Raw genomic sequence first — 18,559 nt, 5'->3', positions numbered from 1 at the left:
CATTTTTTAAATCCTAGTTATGATTGCATAAATAATACCTGTAAAATGTTAAAGCTCAAAGTTCACCTCAGACGATATATTTTCTTTAAAGGCGGAGTCCACGATGTTTGAAAGCCAATGTTGATATTTGAAATCACCTAAACAAACACGCCCCTACCCCAATAGAATCTGGACCTTCTGTTGATAGACCCGCCACACACATACGCAACCCGGCAAGGATGTCGGTTTATAGACACGCTCCTTACTGCTGATTGGCTATAAGTGTGTTTTGGTAGTCGGCCTGTCTCCTTTTCCAAAGCGTTTTTTCAAATATCGTGGACTCCGCCTTTAATGTAGTTCTAAACGTAGGTTCAAGAGGAGCCTAAACATTCAGGCCTGTCAATCATCATCATCATGGGCGTATATAAGTCAGTCTTCTGGCCTTCGCGTCCAGCTGCAATTTTATCCGGCATCCCTCCTCCTCCCCATCTCCTTCACTCTCTCTTTTTTCCTCTTTGCATGTTATATTGCACACTGTAAACACAACCAAAGCTTCCAAAACACAAAAAGAACGGAACCTTTAAAAATTTATTTTCACCCAGTGTTGGGTCAAAAAAGGACAAAGCCAGCCAGACACACAGCATCCCAACTTGAAAAACCTCCACACACCCCTCCTTACATGTGATTAAAGGTAATTTCTGTTGTTGCAAAAATGACACAATATTGTTTAAGGAACAGTATGTAAGAAATTGATATCAATTAATCATAAAATGGCCCTGATATGTCACTAGACATTAAGAAATCATTTTCATTTAAAAAACTTATATTACTGACAACAGTGAAATTGCAGCCCTCAACTGATGTTTATGTTGTCATTTTGTGTATTGGCCACCAGTTGTGTGATCGCAGTACAAGTTTTAGCCACAAGTTTTGTGATTGCAATACCAGTTTTGGCTACAATCCTACATACTGTTCCTTAAATTAAGTCCTGTTGCATTTTTTTGTATAGATTGAACCTCTCAGAGGGCCACTGATGGGCGGGACGCTTCTCACAGTGCAGGGTAAAAATCTTGGACACAGCGCAGATCATGTGAATGTGTCTATTGGCAATGTGCCCTGTAAGATACTGCCTGAATACTACACTGTTTCAGTAAAGTAAGTACACACTCATGTGTATATGAGTTGCAGTTTTTCCTTTATATCTAAATACATACATACAGTATTTGCAAGTATCTTGAAAATGTTTTCCGACTTCTACCCATTACTTGCAATGTACTGAATCCGAAATTACTAAATATGTGACAGTGAACTGTTATTATTTGTTATTATATCAAATTCATTATTGTACAAATCTGTTTTTTTTTTCAAACTACGATTGGCTTATGACAGTTCAAAACTGGTAAGCTATATGCTGGTTCACACTACTCCATCAAATCCATCAACATTTCAAACATTCCTAACTTGGATTTTAACCTGTTATTTTCACAAGTGCCTCCACAAATACCAGTAGGGTTATCACACTAAGCAGTATTTGAAGGGACAGGGTCAACCAGCCTTAATTTGACAATGTTATTTTAAAGAACATACTATTATGTTTATTTTCAACTAAACTTAACTTAGCACCCTCTTCTATATGTTACATTATTAATACGCTCGCTTGTAAAGTTTATTCATAGCCGCTGTACTTTGCTACTTATGTTGTCTGTCACAGAGAACTGATCTACAGATCTAAGATTTGTGTGTTGCCACAGGTTGATTTGTGAGACTGCTGCATCATGGAAAAGTATGAGTGATTACGTTACAGTGAGCATAGACAGTAATGCTGTTGGCGTTTCAAAGGAAATGTTCTCTTTTGTGGTAAGTACAAACCTGATCTAATTGTAGATCAGCATCTACAATTATCTACATATTCTATGTATATTTCTACTTTTATTTTATAGACAAGTCTCATAACATTATTTGTGCATCTTTAAAAGCTGCCCTAAAATTATACGTATTCTAAAAGTGTTTTGACTGCTAACATATACCCATAAGATTGTTTGGTATGCATCATCATTATTAAAAAATTTTTTTTGCTTGTCTAAATGTGAATGGGCTGGGTGATAAATCCGTGGGCATCCCCTTACTAAAGGCGGTTAAACTGACAGTAAACTAGGGAATATCAGGTTAGTTACTGCAGGTGACTCATCCGTTTTGCCTAGCTTGTTGGTGAACTACGGCTCTGTGTAGTAAATGCCGCCCCATCCAGTTTAATTAACCGCTGTATTCGGCTGCTTATGTTGTCCATCAACGATTTTGTGTTTTCTCCTGCATCTATTAATGTAAATCGAAACAATTAAACAATTGTAAAAGCGCTATATAATAAAATTGAATTGAATCTGAGAGCAGGTAGTGTCGATTTACTGTACTACTAATCAAGGATCCGGCTTTACAGATGAGATACGCATAGAATCGTAGACGGTTTATTGCCAACCCCTACTATATGTCAAATGATGCCCTGTTTGGAAGCATACGCACAATTGAGGTGACTGATTAAGAATATTAATAACACACACTTAAAGTCAGTTTGATTCGGTACAATAGGTCGTTGTGACCTGAATTTGCATTGACACTGAGGAATCTGATCCCAAATCAGATTTCTGGGTATGCATGGTTCGACTTTGTTTTGTTGCATGTGAGAAGAAGGGAAGTTTCTTTCGTTTCTTCTTTTTGCAAACCTTTTGTGTAGTGACATAAACTGTGCCATAGGGCATCACAAGCATGTTTTGTCACAGTGCCACCTACTGGTCAATATGATATCAAAAGCTAAGATCAGCCAAATACTGTGTTTAAATGCTGTTAAATTTCTGTGAAATGCTAAATGTGCGTCTGCAAACAAAAATATTTTTGACATGGCAATTCTCAATGTTCCTGTATTGTCTGCCTATGCCACAGGAGCCCAAACTATTAAACGTTATGCCCAGACAAGGTCCCCTCGCTGGTGGAACTAGACTCACTATTGAGGGTGAATTTCTGGATGCTGGATCCACGATTAATGTCAAGGTCAACAGTACTCAGAACTGTGTCATCTTGATGTGAGTGTGGTGTTTTATTACACATGGATTTCTCTTTTTTTCTATGTGTATAGCATTAGTACAACATTTCTCTGTGATTCTTTAGGCAGTCTAGTTATATGATCAAGTGTGTGATGCCACCAGTGGTGCCCCCTGTCGCAGAGAGTGTATCGGTGTGTGTGGTGTATGACGGCCAGCCATGTCACAGTGGTTCACCAAATTTTACATTTTCCTATGAGAAAAACCCTACAATCAATGACATTAAACCCACCAAAAGCTACATCAGGTGAGACAACCGAACAAACAAACAGCAATAGGATGTAATTCATTGTTTAATTATACTGTATATACTGTATATAAGTTTTATGTACATAAAAATAAGCCCTAGTTATACTGGTCCTGACTGCTTTTAAATTACACAATGATTTTCTACTCATGTTATTTTTTCATGTGGTTGTGTTGTAGTGGTGGTCGCAACATCTCAGTCATTGGACACAGCTTTCATCTGGTCCAGTCTGTGACAATGGAGGTTTCTGGAATAGGACAGACGGTACTGTAATGTGGTGATATTTTAGTGAATATGTGTTTGTGTATTTAGTCATGCTCATGTCATTTGCACTGTGTTCTGTAGAACTGCTCCTGTGTTTCATCTACTTTGATTGTGTGTCAGTCTCCTGCGGCCAGTCAATCCCAGCAGGCCACGGCTCAATTCTATTTCAATGAGGTGCTCTACAGAAGAGATGATGCATCTTTATCAGGTCAAAGGCTAGAAGAGGATGATATGCCCCATACCGATCACTTTCGCTTTGACTACGTTGAAGACCCACAGTTTTATACGGCAAACAAAGAGAAACTCATTAAACATCATCCTGGAGAACCTCTCATCCTTATCATTAATGTAAGTGACATTATATGTGCCCTTCTACTGTAGACACACATGGAATCTACTGTTTAATAAAATGCACACTTTAGTTATTATAGTTTAAAATTTTCAATTACTATGTACAGTGTTTTTATATTTATACTTTACACTGTAATGCCAGATAAGTTGAATTAACTTAAAATTTTACCTAAAATTTTCAGCTTTTCCAACATTGATTTGAATTTCAATGCACTAAATTCCATGTACATTTTGTAAACTTGAAAAAAATGTGTTATATATCAAAATGATCTATTAAATTGTTCCACGTCGTAGTTTCAAGTTTAATGAAGAGACGTGCATTGTGTTGTAGGCTAGTAGCTGTGTCTGTAAGTCAAAATGCCAAGGAGTTGTTGCGTGGAAAATAGTACCAACAGAGTCAGTGCTGGGTGCCTGATGTTAACATACCAGTAGATGCGACTATTACATTATAATTCATACATGTATCACAGTAACGCTGCAAAAATAAAGACAGAAAAACAGATCCAACTAAAATCAAGTTTTATTTATATACAAACAATAAAGAACGCTTCAATAATTAAGGTTGTTGCAGTAGTGGATCAGCTCACCAATCGGGCTTTCTGCCTCCTGGATGCGCGCACCCTGTAATGTTTGTGAACCTGCAACCTGTCTATTGGATGCACGCGTGTTGTTGCGGTTATGTGCCTGAACCGAAGTTAACTTCTGCTCTGTATTTATTTATGGGTCTGGCTAGTGGCTAAACTGATCTCTGAAACAAATACCTTGTCGGAAATAAAATGTTTTGGTTTGCTAAAGGCAGGGGGAGACGATGAGCATGAATCACAACTGTGTGGAGAGGTTTGGCAGTCAGGCAAGAATTGTTTTTTTCCCTGGTAATCAGAATTCTATGTGATTCTATGTGGAGGTTTACCGGAAGTTGCGTTTAGTTTAAAAAAAGCTGTTTGTTTATGTTGTTGTTGCTGAAACCATCTATACAGTGGGGAGAACAAGTATTTGATACACTGCAGATTTTTCAGGTTTTCCTACTTACAAAGCAAGTAGAGGTCTGTAATTTTTATCATAGGTACACTTCAACTGTGAGAGATAGAATCTAAAACAAAAAACTTTGTATGATTTGTAAATAATTAATTTGCATTTTATTGTATGACATAAGTATCTGATCACCTACCACCAAGGAAGAATTCCGGCTCTCACAGACCTGTTAGTTTTTCTTTAAGAAGCCCTCCTGTTCTCCACTTACCTGTATTAACTGAACCTGTTTGAAGTTGTTACCTGTATAAAAGCCACCTGTCCACACACTCAATCAAACAGACTACAAACCCTCCACAATGACCTGTGTAAGGACATCAGGGATAAAATTGTAGACCTGCACAAGGCTGGGATGGGCTACAGGACAATAGGCAAACAGCTTGGTGAGAAGGCAACAACTGTTGGCGCAATTATTAGAAAATGGAAGACGTTGAAGATGACGGTCAATCTCCCTCAGTCTGGGGCATCATGCAAGATCTCACCTCTTGGGGCATCAATGATCATGAGGAAGTTAAGGGAACAGCCCAGAACTACACGGCAGGATCTGCTCAATGACCTGAAGAGAGCTGGGACCACAGTCTCATAGAAAACTATTAGTGACACACTACGCCAGGGTTCCCCAAATCTTACCCTGGAGGGCCAGAGCACTGCAGAGTTTAGCTCCAACCCTGATCAAACACACCTGAGCAAGCTAATCAAGGCCTTCACAGGTAGGTAAGTTTGATTAGGGTTGGACCTAAACTCTGTAGTGCTCCGGCCCTACAGGGTAAGATTTGGGGAACCCTGCACTACGCTGTCATGGATTAAAATCCTGCAGCGCACACAAGGTCCCCCTGCTCAGCACATGTCCAGGCCCTTCTGAAGTTTGCCAATCACCATCTGGATGGTCCAGAGGAGGAATGGGAGATGGTCATGTGGTCTGATGAGACAAAAATAGAGCTTTTTGGAGTAAACTCGACTCGCCGTGTTTGGAGGAAGAACACCATCCCATCCCAACCGTGAAGCATGGAAGTGGAAACATCATTCTTTGGGGATGTTTTTCTGCAAAGGGGACAGGACGACTGCACCGTATTGAGGGGAGGATGGAGGTTTTACATTGTTTTACATTCAGTCACAGTTGAAGTGTACCTGTGATAAAAATTACAGGCCTTTACATGCTTTGTAAGTGGGAAAACCTGCAAAATTGGCACTGTGTCAAATACTTGTTATCCCCACTATTTTCCCAATATTTAATTCAGAAATCTTGCTTTTACATTTATGCACTTATTTCCATATTTAATCCCCATGTTCTTGATATGAAATATATATATATATTAATTTAGATTATTTGATTTTGTTCATTTTCCTAGTTCAGTTTTTAGATATTAATTTAACCACAATAAAGACCAGTTATATTTGTGTGCGTTCTAAGAAATCTTTAGAAAGAACATTCTAAAAAATCCTAGGTTATTTTCAATCCAACGTTGGGTCAAAAAGGGACGACCCCAGCCATTGGGTTAAATTAACTTCCTAAGACCTGGTGTGTCCACATATGTGGTGGACATCACATTTTTTGTTGTTTGCACCATAATACCTAATTCTGTGTAACTGGAACCTGTTGTACACAAACTTGGACAATTACACTGCTTCATGTACAAAGAAAAATATTGGTGATTTTATTTATTGGTTCTTCCTAACCCCAAATAGCTGGAAGAAATCTAAAATGCAAGCCAAACCAAAGCTCGAGTCTTAGGAGGTTCACCAAGAAAATGTTAATGTGAACCCAAATAACGAATGTCCCTTTAAAACCCAACGTTTTTATTAGACAGCATATAGCTGATGCGAGTGGTTTTACAGATGTTCAAGAATGTTCTTCTGTCAAAGACAATTAAAAGGTGAAAATGTTTAAATTGCAGAAAGGGCCAAGTGAGTTGGATTTGACACCAGAGGAATACTCTGTGACGATTGGCAGGGACCTCTGTGACATCACGTTCCATAATGACCAGCTCTTCCATTGCACCATCAACAGATCATTGAGTGCCAGCACTGGAGATCTGCCCGTAACTGTGAGTCTCTCCTGAAAACCCCGTCTCACATACATCACCTGTAGTCTCAACCTCAAGCGAAAAATTTGGGTGTAACTCTTTTACCGCCAGCGTTTTTTAAAAAAGTTGCCAGCCAGCGCCAGCGTTTTTCATGATTTTCACAAAAGTTTAATGCCTTCCAGAAAATGTTCTTCTTCAAATATATAAACATACAATATACCAAATGAAAGAACAGACCCTCTGCTTTCAAACAAAAAAAAACGTATCATCCTACCTTCAGTAGTTTTTTTGCAATCAGCTTTTGAATATGGGTAGGTTTCTGCAAAAACACCACATTTAGAGCAAAAAGCAGAGATAATTAAATTTTTGTGATGGACTTTTCATAGAGATCCCATTCAGAGCGATCTTTAAAACAGACACGGACATGCAGCAGCTTGTCATAGGGCAATACTTCCGGTTTTAAAAAGTTGCGGAAGGGTGCCACCTAGTGGATAATAGCGGTATTGCAGAAAGACGGATATACTCGTCATTGGCGGGGAAGCGTTTTCTCTTGATTGACAAGATATCATGTCAGTGGCGGGGAAAGAGTTAAACAGCATGTAAAAACAAAATGCTATTAGTGTGACAGTAAGCACATGTTAAGACCTGCTCATCACTCATCTCTTCATATTTTATCTCTGCAAAAAAATTTAATATGAAAACAAGCGTTAATAATGTGTCCACAGACATCTGGGCTCACCTCATATCGGCATTTGTTTTGATGTCAGAAATTCCTTGAACTTTGTTTAGTCTAATTATGACTCAAAGACAGTTATTGGTATATCTGTTGGTCACAGTAGTGAAAAGGCCTGAGCACTGTTAATGATACATTTCAACTGAGTCAACAAGCAATGAAAAAAATGTTTACTCTTTACTTCAGTTTTTTACACATCTTCCCCAAGTAAAGTCTGTAGCAAAACCACTTCACATACAATATCAAATGAAACAGCATTTATATGTATTATATATTAGTGCTTTGAATAGATTTGTTATTTTACTTTCACATTAAAGGAATGAGGAATGGCCCAGGCTGGGTTTATACAGTACTTGCATTACCCATCCATAAGCAGTAGTTTCATTCTTACGGTGAAATCTGCTAAAAAGTCTCTCTTATTTGCTCCGATCTATTTCAGTAACTTTTTTGACCATGCTGCACATTGACAACACTACGGTTTATAGACTTTAGAGAAACCACACAGTTCCTTTCGCAAAATCATTAACTGTGTCAAGAGGCATGCTTTTAAAAAATAATGATAATATTTGTCCAATATGAGCAAACCATGCTGGCAAACCATCCTTATGTTGGGCAATAATATATTGTTGCTTACAATTCTGTTGCTCTTAGTCATTTAATAGTCATTTGTGTGGTATAGTGTTCCTGTATAGCTCAGTGGTAGAGCATTGTGTTTGCAGCGCAAAGGATCATGGGTTTGAACCCAGGGAACACACATACTGATAAAAATGTATACCTGGTAATCCACTGTAAGTCGCTTTGGATAAAAGCGTCTGCCAACTGCATAAATATAGAAATATAGTAGTATAATATAATGTGATTAGCTCTGACTCTAAATTAGATTTTCTAGGTTGTGTTTGATGGTGTGAATTTAAGTAAATACACACTTGGGGGCGGTTTCCCGCACAGGGATTAGACTAGTCCTATACTAAAATAAGAGTTGTCCAAACTGAAAACAACTTGCACTGACATATCTTAAAATACATGAGTGCCTTTTGTTTTGCCTCAAAATGCACACAAGTAATGCTTGTAGTAAGGCATGTTTGTTAAAACTAGTTATATTTCCTAATTAAACTAAGGCCTAGTCCTGGTTTAAGCTAATCTCTGTCTGGGAAACCACAACGTAGAGTTTATCTCTATATTGACTTATTTGTAAGGTTTTTGTGTTTTATTAAGATGCACGTTTAATCATCTAAAAGCTCTAACAGAGCTGCTTGTGTGTTTTAGGTAAAAGTGGGTCATTTTCATAAGGTCATAGCGATGGTGCAGATGGGTGGAGGCAGTGAACTGGCCATTGTGGTCTCCATCGTGGTCTGCTGTGTGCTGCTCTTGCTTTGCACCGTGGGTATGTTATTTATATACATCTTATGGGTATCAGTTAGCACGGATAATTAAACATACAAACACTTCTTGGAACATTCTCAAATCATGTTCATCCTTATCAGCTCGAGCGCACGCTGCCATTAAAGAAAGAATGGATATACCAATACAAATCACTTTTTAAATTCATGTCAGGTTTTTCACAGACAAGGCTTAGCTAAAGCCAGGACAATGCTTTAATTAAATTAAGATGTTTAAGCATCTTTTTAAACATGCCTTAGACAAAGATATTAATGGTTTGTATCTTGAGACAAATCAATGGCACTGGCAGATTTTAAGATCTGTCAGTGCAAGTTGTTTTCAGTTGAGACAGCTCAAATTTGTGTTTTAGTCCAGGACCTTATGCCTTATGCTTTGTCTGTGAAGCCGAATAACTGTTATATATATTTAGCATACATTTTTTTTAAAAGCCTTTTAGATCCACTGTATGTGTGGGTCCACTTGAACAAGTGTTGAATCTTGTAGAAGCAATAAAGTTGTTAAACATTATCCTGGAGAACCTTGTTAAAGACAGCATGTTTTTATGTGTAGCACTGGTGGTGTATTGCACAAAAAGCCGCAGGGCAGAGAGGTATTGGCAGAAGACTCTGTTACAGATGGAAGAGATGGAGTCGCAGATCAGAGAAGAGATACGTAAAGGTAACTAATGGATGCTTATTTTTGGCAGCAGTGAACAAAATAGTTATATTATCACACACACACACACACACACACACACACACACACACACACACACACACACACACACACACACACACACACACACACACACACACACACACACACACATTCTGGTTTCCATGTTTTGTGGGGTCATTCCATAGACGTAATGCATTTTATACCACACAAACTGTATATTCTATTCTCCTTACCTACCCTATTCCCTAACCCCAACCATCACAGAAAACTTTCTTGTACATTAGATTTTCAATAAACATCATTTTGTTTGATTTATAAGCTTGTTTCCTCAAGGTCACAAAAACACTGGTATTCCTATCTTTGTGGGGACCAATTGGTCCCCACAACGTGATAATTACCAGGTACACACACACACACTTTTAGAGATCATGTAAAATGGTGGCATTGAGATATGGCTTTCCAGGCACACACTTTGAGGTACACATCATGTGAGTAAATCTTTTTTCGTGTCTTCTTGTGTTTAAGTGTTTTAATTGGCAATGTCTAAAAGTGAAATATGTGAAATAAACATTTGTGACAACGCAGCACTGGCCCGATCATGCAAGTGTCAGTTCTGTGCTGTTCCCGTTTCTGTCTTTTAAACTTTGAAGCTTAAACAGTGCATGAAAGATGCTTCGTCTCATAATGCTCACTTGTGATCAGTGTTGGGTGTAACTAGTTAGTAAGTAATAAGTTACTGTAATTTAATTACTTTTCCTTAAAAAAGTAGGGTAATGGATTACTCTTATTTTTCTAGTAATTTAATTCCAGTTACTTCAAATGAAATTGAAGTAAATACTGTGTATGGACTGTAAAACAATTATATGTAATTCAGAAGTGGATTTAACAACAGAATATTAGGTCTACGGTAAAAATACATGATTTTAATGTATCCTTCTCATTTTAAATACATGGTGAGTTAATAAGAATAATTGTAACACTCCATTGTAGTTTACAATTCTCACTATTAACTAGTTAATAGCCTTAATATTACTGAGATACTGTCTGTTTATTAATACTTAAAAGATATTAATGTCTGATTGTGCAAAATCTTATTCTACATCCTTAATCCTTAATTCCTACCATTAGTTAAACTAAACAACTACTTTACCAAATATGAATAAGCAGTAATTAGTAGAATATTGAGGGAAAAATAGTTAATAGACTAACTTTTTTCACTGGAAGCACAGTGGCCCCCAACTGAAAATTTTAGGGGCGCAACCAGAAAATGTAGGGGCACACACTGTAAACAACATGCTAACCAAATATTCGCATTTCTACTAATTTTCACTGTATTACTAATAAATACTTTAATGATAGATGCAGAAAGTACAATGTGCTGTTTCAAATTCAGTGTCACATTACAAAAAAAAGGTCAAATTTACTGGTCGCACATGTGCGACTGGATGTAAAATTCATTGGCACACTCTCAAATTTTGGTGGCAAAATGGCACCATTTGGTGGCAGTCTGGAGCCCTGAATAGTCTAATAGTAACTAGTCTAATAGTTAATAACTTATAGTGAGAATTGGACCTTAAAAATTGTGAGCAGAATAATTTATGTACTTGGTCGAGCTATTTCAAGCCTACTTTGTATAATTTCACTAAATAGGATTTAGGAAGTAATAAATAAGAAAAATACTTTTTTAGAGAGTAATTTGTACAGTAATCTAATTACATGATTGAAAATGTAATTAGTAACTAGTAATTAATTACTTTTTTGAGTAACTTACCCAACACTGCTTGTGATTGTGTTAATGTTACTTCACTCAAATCTAAGTAACTAACAAAAATAAATGGCCATGAATGGTGGCGGCAAGTTGAAAAGTGGGGGGTTCCTCGCATATTATTTGCCCATGAACACACTCGCATTGTTTCATAACATTATGATCTGTAAATAATGTCCAAGATGTTCTTTGGTATGTAATAAAAATAAAGTAAATGGGAACTGGATTTATCATGCACAAAAACACCAAAAAAGTCATTGTTATTCATTTTCTATTTTCCAAGGCATAGTAATATCTGAAACAGAAATTTCTCATCATCCCTGCAACTCTTTTTTAAATGTTTTAACTTGTATCTTTTACTTTTGCAATGTTTGGTTGTGAGTGTGGCCCGAGGGGCATGAGCTTTCAGAATTGCAACATTTCACTGGCTCACTTCTTCCATTATATTCTTGGTTTCCATGGTTATTTAATCTATAAATATACACAGACATCCTGTGTTGAAACAATAAGAGGATGTCTCACTTCCTGTTGTCCCAGTTAATCCACCTACACCAGGACCTTCCACACAGACACTGATCTGATATCAGCCTAAATCATGTGCTGAACTCTTGAAATGAAAGACAAACACTGTTCTCAGAACTGTGGTAATTGTGGAAATGTTACCATTGCATCACACACAGCTGCGTGTTTGTACCCGCACAACATTTTGTAGACTAGTGGTTTTGTTAAAAGTTTACGTTAAATCTGAAGGGACTTTTAAGCCCCATAGGTCCCTAAGGTCTGATTAAAAAATGGGTTAACTGTGTCCCGAGGACCAAACAAAAGCGAAGGGGTGATGTGGCTTTTTCCGTGGCTGCTCCTTGCCACTCCATATTAGATCTTAGGGTCTTTTAAAAACTATTTAAAAATTCCCCTTTTAGGTCCCCTTTTAACTACATTTTTTTAGATCGAAAGTGCTCTATACAACATTAAGGATTCTTTGATGAAAACAGCGTGCTGATATAACATACTCATTTCTTTACTTGATTATTTTTTTCTGCGAGTTGATGGTTGGTTTTTGTCTGTCTATATTGTTTTGTGATGTTCTTTTATGATGTGCTTTTGCATTCTTTTTATGTATTTATTGTTGGATGGTTGTACAGCACTTTGGTACAACGTCCTGTTGTTGAAATGGTGCTTTATAAATAAACAACAACAACAACAACAACTACTACTACTACAACTACTACTACTACTATTACTACTATTACTACTACTACTACCTTTAAATGTCTTTGTGTGTGTTGGGGTCAGGTTTTCACAACTTCATTGTGGCAAGCAAGCACAAGTATACCAGCACAAACCTATCAGCTACACTGTGGGGGAAGTCCGTTTTCCCTTTGAGGGAAAAATATAAACATCATATGTTTTTAAAAGACAATTTGTACTGAGGAGATAGAAAATAGCAAAAAGAACAAGTCAAACGAAAAGTGTTTCTATCCTTTTCCAAGTGTGTTGCTGACATATTTTCATTATTCAGGTTTTGCAGAACTACAGACTGATATGACAGATCTGACCAAAGAACTGAACCGCACACAGGGAATCCCATTTTTGGAGTACAAGCAGTTTGTGACACGCACCTTCTTTCCTAAGGTAAAGCATGTTGTCCACATGTTGGGTTTAATATTAACTATTAACTACAGGTGTCTGTACATTCACAAGTATATCAAACTAAATGGTAACACTTTACAATAGGGTTCTATATGCTACTTTTATTTCATTACATTAGTTAAAACAAACTAACAATACACAAAACAGCATTTACTAATGTTAATTTCAACATTTGTTGAATGCAAAGAGAACAAAACTCCACATAACAGACAAAGAGTAGGCAAATTGTTCGGTGGTAAACATTTTGTCAAACTTAAAGGAATTGTTGTGTTTGTGAAGATGTGTTCTGACTATGAGAGACGTCTGGTTCAGCCTGTCTATGAGAACAGTCCTCTTGGTCCACGGGTGGTATCTGAAACTCATCCTCTACTGCCCGATTGTCAGGTGAGATGCTGTCCCTTGTGAGAGAACTGTTTTAGTTGAAATTCATATGAATTCACATTACTTGATTTATACACAAACAAAACAAATGTATGTAAAACATAACCATGAAGCCATCAGTGTGGCATAAGCAGATCATGAAATGTAAGATTGTAAATTTACATTCAAATTCTTCACCCTGTTGTCAAATCATAATAAATGAATTGACATACACATTTAAAATGAATATTCACATTATTTTCCAAAGTTTGGCCAGCTATTTTTTAAGCTTGTTCTCTTGAGGTTGTTGTAGGTCAACAGACGGTACAGTACAATTCAACAGTAATTAAATATGTTTGTGTAATTCAACATCTCAAAGGCAACTCTTTTTGCCAGCAACCCAAATTCTCTTGCCCTTAAGGTTCCTCATATAACCTCACGCACAAGGTTTTGGCTGAGCTTTGTCCAGATGTTTTGAGGACATTTTACACAATGGTTGGGAATTTAAATTTCTCATCCAGTCAACAAGACTACAAACAAAAATGTTGTAAATATGCCCCTTGTATGTCCAAAATCAGTCAAAGTATACTTTGGACTTAAGACTCTCTTCTTTGCTTTACAAATACATCAAATGTTAGCTTTTCAGTTAACATAGTATAAGGGTGTTTTCACACTGACACTGTTTAAGTCGGCCCAAATGAGCTTTCGGCCCTCGTACAGTTCTTTGGGTCAGTGCGAGACGGCTCTAAACAGGTGTTTTCAGGGCAGCTTTTGCCGAACTCTGGTGCTGTGAAAGCTGCTCGACCTTGGGCCGAATCATTTACAGGAAGTTCTCCACATTTTTAACCCATTGGGCTTCTGTCATGACGTGAGCCATTTGTTATATTATGGGTAAACAACAAATAGGGCAATCTTGGTCCATTGCAGATAATGCAATGTCCCCTGGTTTAGGCTGACGATTTCATAAATGCACAACTGTCCTCCACACACAAAAGTAGTGACATTTACGTTATTTTTTGCAAATGGCTCTGTGAGAGGGCCTTAATGGAGTTTAAAGCCAGTTGTGCAAATATATATATATATATGATACAGTATATGAAAAATGTAACCCAAATTATTCACAATGGATCCTTTTCTATGTTGAAGTCTTCAAACAGCACACGACCCAATATGGACGAGGGCATCACACTGTTTTCCACTCTTCTCAGCAACAAACACTTTTTGGTCACATTTGTTCATGCACTGGAGCAGCAGAAAGACTTTGCAGTGCGAGACAGGTGAGTACAGAGAAAAACAATCAAAATGGTTTATTCAAGCTAACAAATTGTGGTGACCATTTTTAATATTTTTTGTTCATTATCATCTCTGTCTGATTAGCTACATCAGTAGATAAAAGCTATGTACTGGATCTTACACTATCCACACCAACGTGTCATAATAGAAATGTTGGTTTGTTGTCATTGTGTGCATGTTTTCATTGATGTTTAGGTGCAATCTAGCCTCTCTGCTTACTATCGCCCTCCATGGTAAACTTGAGTACTACACCAGCATTATGAAGGACTTGTTGGTGGATTTGATTGATGCTTCAGCCTCCAAAAACCCCAAATTGATGCTCCGACGAACAGAGTCAGTGGTGGAGAAGATGCTCACCAACTGGATGTCCATCTGCATGTACAGCTACCTTAAGGTGCTCAAGTATAGTAAAGTAGGAAATTATTGGAAATATGATTTTTTTTACCTAACTAGGGATGTTTCTGCTGGCAAAAAACAAAGGCTAAGGTGCTTGCGCTGGTCAGCCAGCTCAAGCTTTGTTTTGGAACATAATTGAACAGCAAAACTGGGTCCTCACTTACCAACAGGTTTGACCACAAAGGATGACCTTTGCAGAAAGTTCCTTGATTTTTGATAGCAACTTCTTTTCAAAAGCTGCATTTTCATATCAACTGATAGGTTAACAATATAGGTTAAAACAACCCCGCATTTTGGGTTGTAACAACCCAGCATAGGTTAAATTACAACACAATGGGTTAAGTTTGTGTATTGCCTTATGCATTCCCAACATCCATAAAATGTTGATGATTTGTCCCCACTAGGAAACTGTAGGTGAACCATTCTTTCTGCTGCTGTGCGCCATCAAACAGCAAATCAACAAGGGTTCGATTGATGCCATCACTGGAAAGGCACGCTATACACTTAACGAAGAGTGGCTTCTGAGGGAAAACATTGAAGCCAAACCACAGGTGAGCTTAAATTGACATCACTTCAGACAAATTATTCTGTTCACACTGACTCTTAATTCAAATCGTATGCTTGTCTTTTTCACTTTTTATTTACACAATAATCGACATCCCATTAATGAAGTTGTTTGGGAATAAATTAATATTTTGTCAACTGACTCCTTGTGACTTGTTTGGGTTCCAGAACGTTAACGTGTCGTTCCAAGGGTTCGGCATGGACTCCGTGACCGTACGTGTGATGAATACAGACACTATCTGCCAGGTGAAAGAAAAGATACTTGAAGCATTTTACAAGAACCTGCCCTTCTCTCAGTGGCCAAGAGAAGAGGATGTTGACCTGGGTAAATTATCATCTCATAAAATGTCAATAATAATTTATGATCATAAGATGATAGAAGGGACGTTAACAAATGACACTTTATTTGGGCTATTTCTTGTGTGTAATAGCTTTTGGACCTCATAGCATCTTAGGTAAAAATAGTTTGGATTCGATTTTTTTACCATTTAAAATTGTTACATTAAGCATTTTATTTATGCTTTTTTAGGCTTTTATACCGAGTGAATTACAGTGCATTCAATATAGTCTGAGTTGATTCTCTTACTTATTGCAAGTTGTATCAAGAGTGTGGTTGGTTCTGTCTCGCACAGAATGGTTTCCAGAGGGCAAGAGGAGTCGAATTCTACAAGATCTGGATGACACATCTCTAATGGAAGATGGCAGAAAAAAACTCAATACCATTTTTCACTATCAGGTGTGTGTGTGTGTGTGTGTGTGTGTGTGTGTGTGTGTGTGTGTGTGTGTGTGTAAACCATTACTCACAAAGTTTTAGTCATCCTTTTGCAAGTTTCTGAAATAAAACAATTTAAGGGCTCTTATTTTCCATTTCTGTTACATATGGAATTTTGTAAAACTCATTCCAGATCCTAGATGGGGCATCACTGGCCATGAGTATGAAAGATAAGAGAGAGAACACACTGGGCAGAGGTAATGACCATCAAACTGTCAGTTTTTTCTTTAACAAATGCTATTTGTGCTCCATAGTCTTGGTAATTTATTTTCTTCATTCATTTTCTTACGTCTAATTTTGTTTCTCCACTTCACAGTTAAAGATCTGGACACAGAGAAATATGTTCATTTGGTAGGTGTTTATCTTCTCTAGAGGATAATGTTATTCCCCAGATGCTGCTCAGAATAATTGGAGGATACTGAACATATTTCTTACATATATTTCACTTAGAGTTTTAATTCTGAGAGCAGCCTGTTGTCAGTCCTCTTGGCATTCCTGCACCTCCCCTTCTCCTCCTTTAATATTGCCTGTGTAATCAGTGGTTATTAGTGGTTCAGAGGGGCAAATCGAAGCTCAAGTTGTGTTTTATTCCTGAGCTCCTTCATAGCAGACAGCAAGCTGAAACTGTTTACCATTTACACTATAGATTATATCAGGGATGAAACTACAGATGTCAGCAGTAGCGTCTATTCCAATCACTAAATTTTTTATTTAACAGTATTTATTTGTTTGACTTCATGTGGTGCAAATGACAAAATAATTGGCATGGCATTGAGAGGGATCTGTGTTTTAATTTCATGTTTTGATTTTTGTGTGTACAGTGGTAATTTAAATTTCAGCACTAAAAGTGGTTCACTGGCTTGTAATGTCACGTAGTGCCATATAGCACCTACTGTGTGTATGTGTAGCACCTGTGTAGAACTAAAAGTGGTTCACTGGCTTGTAATGTCACGTAGTGCCATATAGCACCTACTGTATGTATGTGTAGCACCTGTGTAGAATCATATTGTGCTATATCAGCCCAGTATTGTTCTTTATAGGTGGTTTATAGGTGCTATGTAGCAAAAAATGGTTCCCCTATGATTAGGAGCTTTTAGTGCTTTTAGTGTAAAAATGTTGCTGGTAACTTTGGAAAACCATAAGTCAAAGTGGCTGATGAGCAACAAAGTTTAAGCCCTGATGGGATAGCATGTGTGGATAGCATAGCTAATATTATGGCAATTTTCATTTATCCCAACAAAGCATATATGTTTGAATTTCGTTATATGTATATTTATATGTATTAGTACTAGTAGCATGTAATAAAATTTAATACAAGTTATAAAATTTAAGTTATCATCTGAAACATTACCCATAATGCTGATGGCTGATGTCACTGCAGGTTCTGCCACATGATGAGCAAATAGAGACCAGAAAGTCCCACAGGCACAGCCACAGAAAGAAAGTGTTACCCGAGATCTACCTGACACGTCTGCTCTCTACCAAGGTGACTTAAAGTTTTTATAATATATTATTGTTTAATATTTTTTCATTTTGAACCTGCATGGTCATGGGTTTTATTGCATGGATTTGAAAACAATAGCAAAACAGACAATATCAAACAGAAAAATCAACAGACAATATAAGTAGCAAGATACAGCGGCTATGAATAAACTTTACAACGAGCATATTAATAATGTAACGTGTAGTAGTGGGTGCTAAGTTAAGCCAATGTCGGCTGACTCCCCCTAGGAGAAAAACCTTAGCCAGGAGGGAAAAAAGTCCTAGGAGAAAAAAACCCTTGGGAGATAGTATATATAATGTAAACAGATAAGGAGATTAAATGGGTTCCGCCGGTGGTTGTTGGTCAGGCATTGGCTGGGCATCATGTTGAAGGACGGCCAGTAGCTCAGTGGTGTGTTAACCTCCACGGCAGCCGGAATGGGGTCTGTTTGTCTCAATGTCCTCGGGATCGAGGACGAGACAGGGAGAGAGAAACAAAA

At 37.5% G+C, this 18,559-nt stretch overlaps 1 protein-coding gene across 1 annotated transcript in view; it reads left to right on the top strand.

Annotated features, from left to right (window-relative positions):
• Positions 1-18,559, top strand: part of plxnd1 (plexin D1) — a 67,331-nt gene that overhangs the window by 38,673 nt on the left and 10,099 nt on the right. The window contains exons 13-31 of the mRNA XM_073867401.1: positions 989-1,134; positions 1,731-1,836; positions 2,914-3,053; positions 3,139-3,318; positions 3,498-3,582; positions 3,664-3,930; positions 6,858-7,007; positions 8,986-9,103; positions 9,670-9,777; positions 13,062-13,174; positions 13,472-13,576; positions 14,699-14,829; positions 15,041-15,239; positions 15,646-15,792; positions 15,974-16,130; positions 16,438-16,541; positions 16,711-16,774; positions 16,894-16,928; positions 17,959-18,063. Coding sequence (XP_073723502.1) covers positions 989-1,134; positions 1,731-1,836; positions 2,914-3,053; positions 3,139-3,318; positions 3,498-3,582; positions 3,664-3,930; positions 6,858-7,007; positions 8,986-9,103; positions 9,670-9,777; positions 13,062-13,174; positions 13,472-13,576; positions 14,699-14,829; positions 15,041-15,239; positions 15,646-15,792; positions 15,974-16,130; positions 16,438-16,541; positions 16,711-16,774; positions 16,894-16,928; positions 17,959-18,063 — 2,460 coding nt within the window. The remainder of the gene's footprint in view (positions 1-988; positions 1,135-1,730; positions 1,837-2,913; positions 3,054-3,138; positions 3,319-3,497; positions 3,583-3,663; positions 3,931-6,857; positions 7,008-8,985; positions 9,104-9,669; positions 9,778-13,061; positions 13,175-13,471; positions 13,577-14,698; positions 14,830-15,040; positions 15,240-15,645; positions 15,793-15,973; positions 16,131-16,437; positions 16,542-16,710; positions 16,775-16,893; positions 16,929-17,958; positions 18,064-18,559) is intronic.

This window comes from Misgurnus anguillicaudatus, chromosome 5, assembly GCF_027580225.2.
Source record: "Misgurnus anguillicaudatus chromosome 5, ASM2758022v2, whole genome shotgun sequence".
NCBI classification, from domain to species: Eukaryota; Metazoa; Chordata; class Actinopteri; order Cypriniformes; family Cobitidae; genus Misgurnus; species Misgurnus anguillicaudatus.
This window is presented reverse-complemented; position numbering and strand designations above follow the sequence as displayed.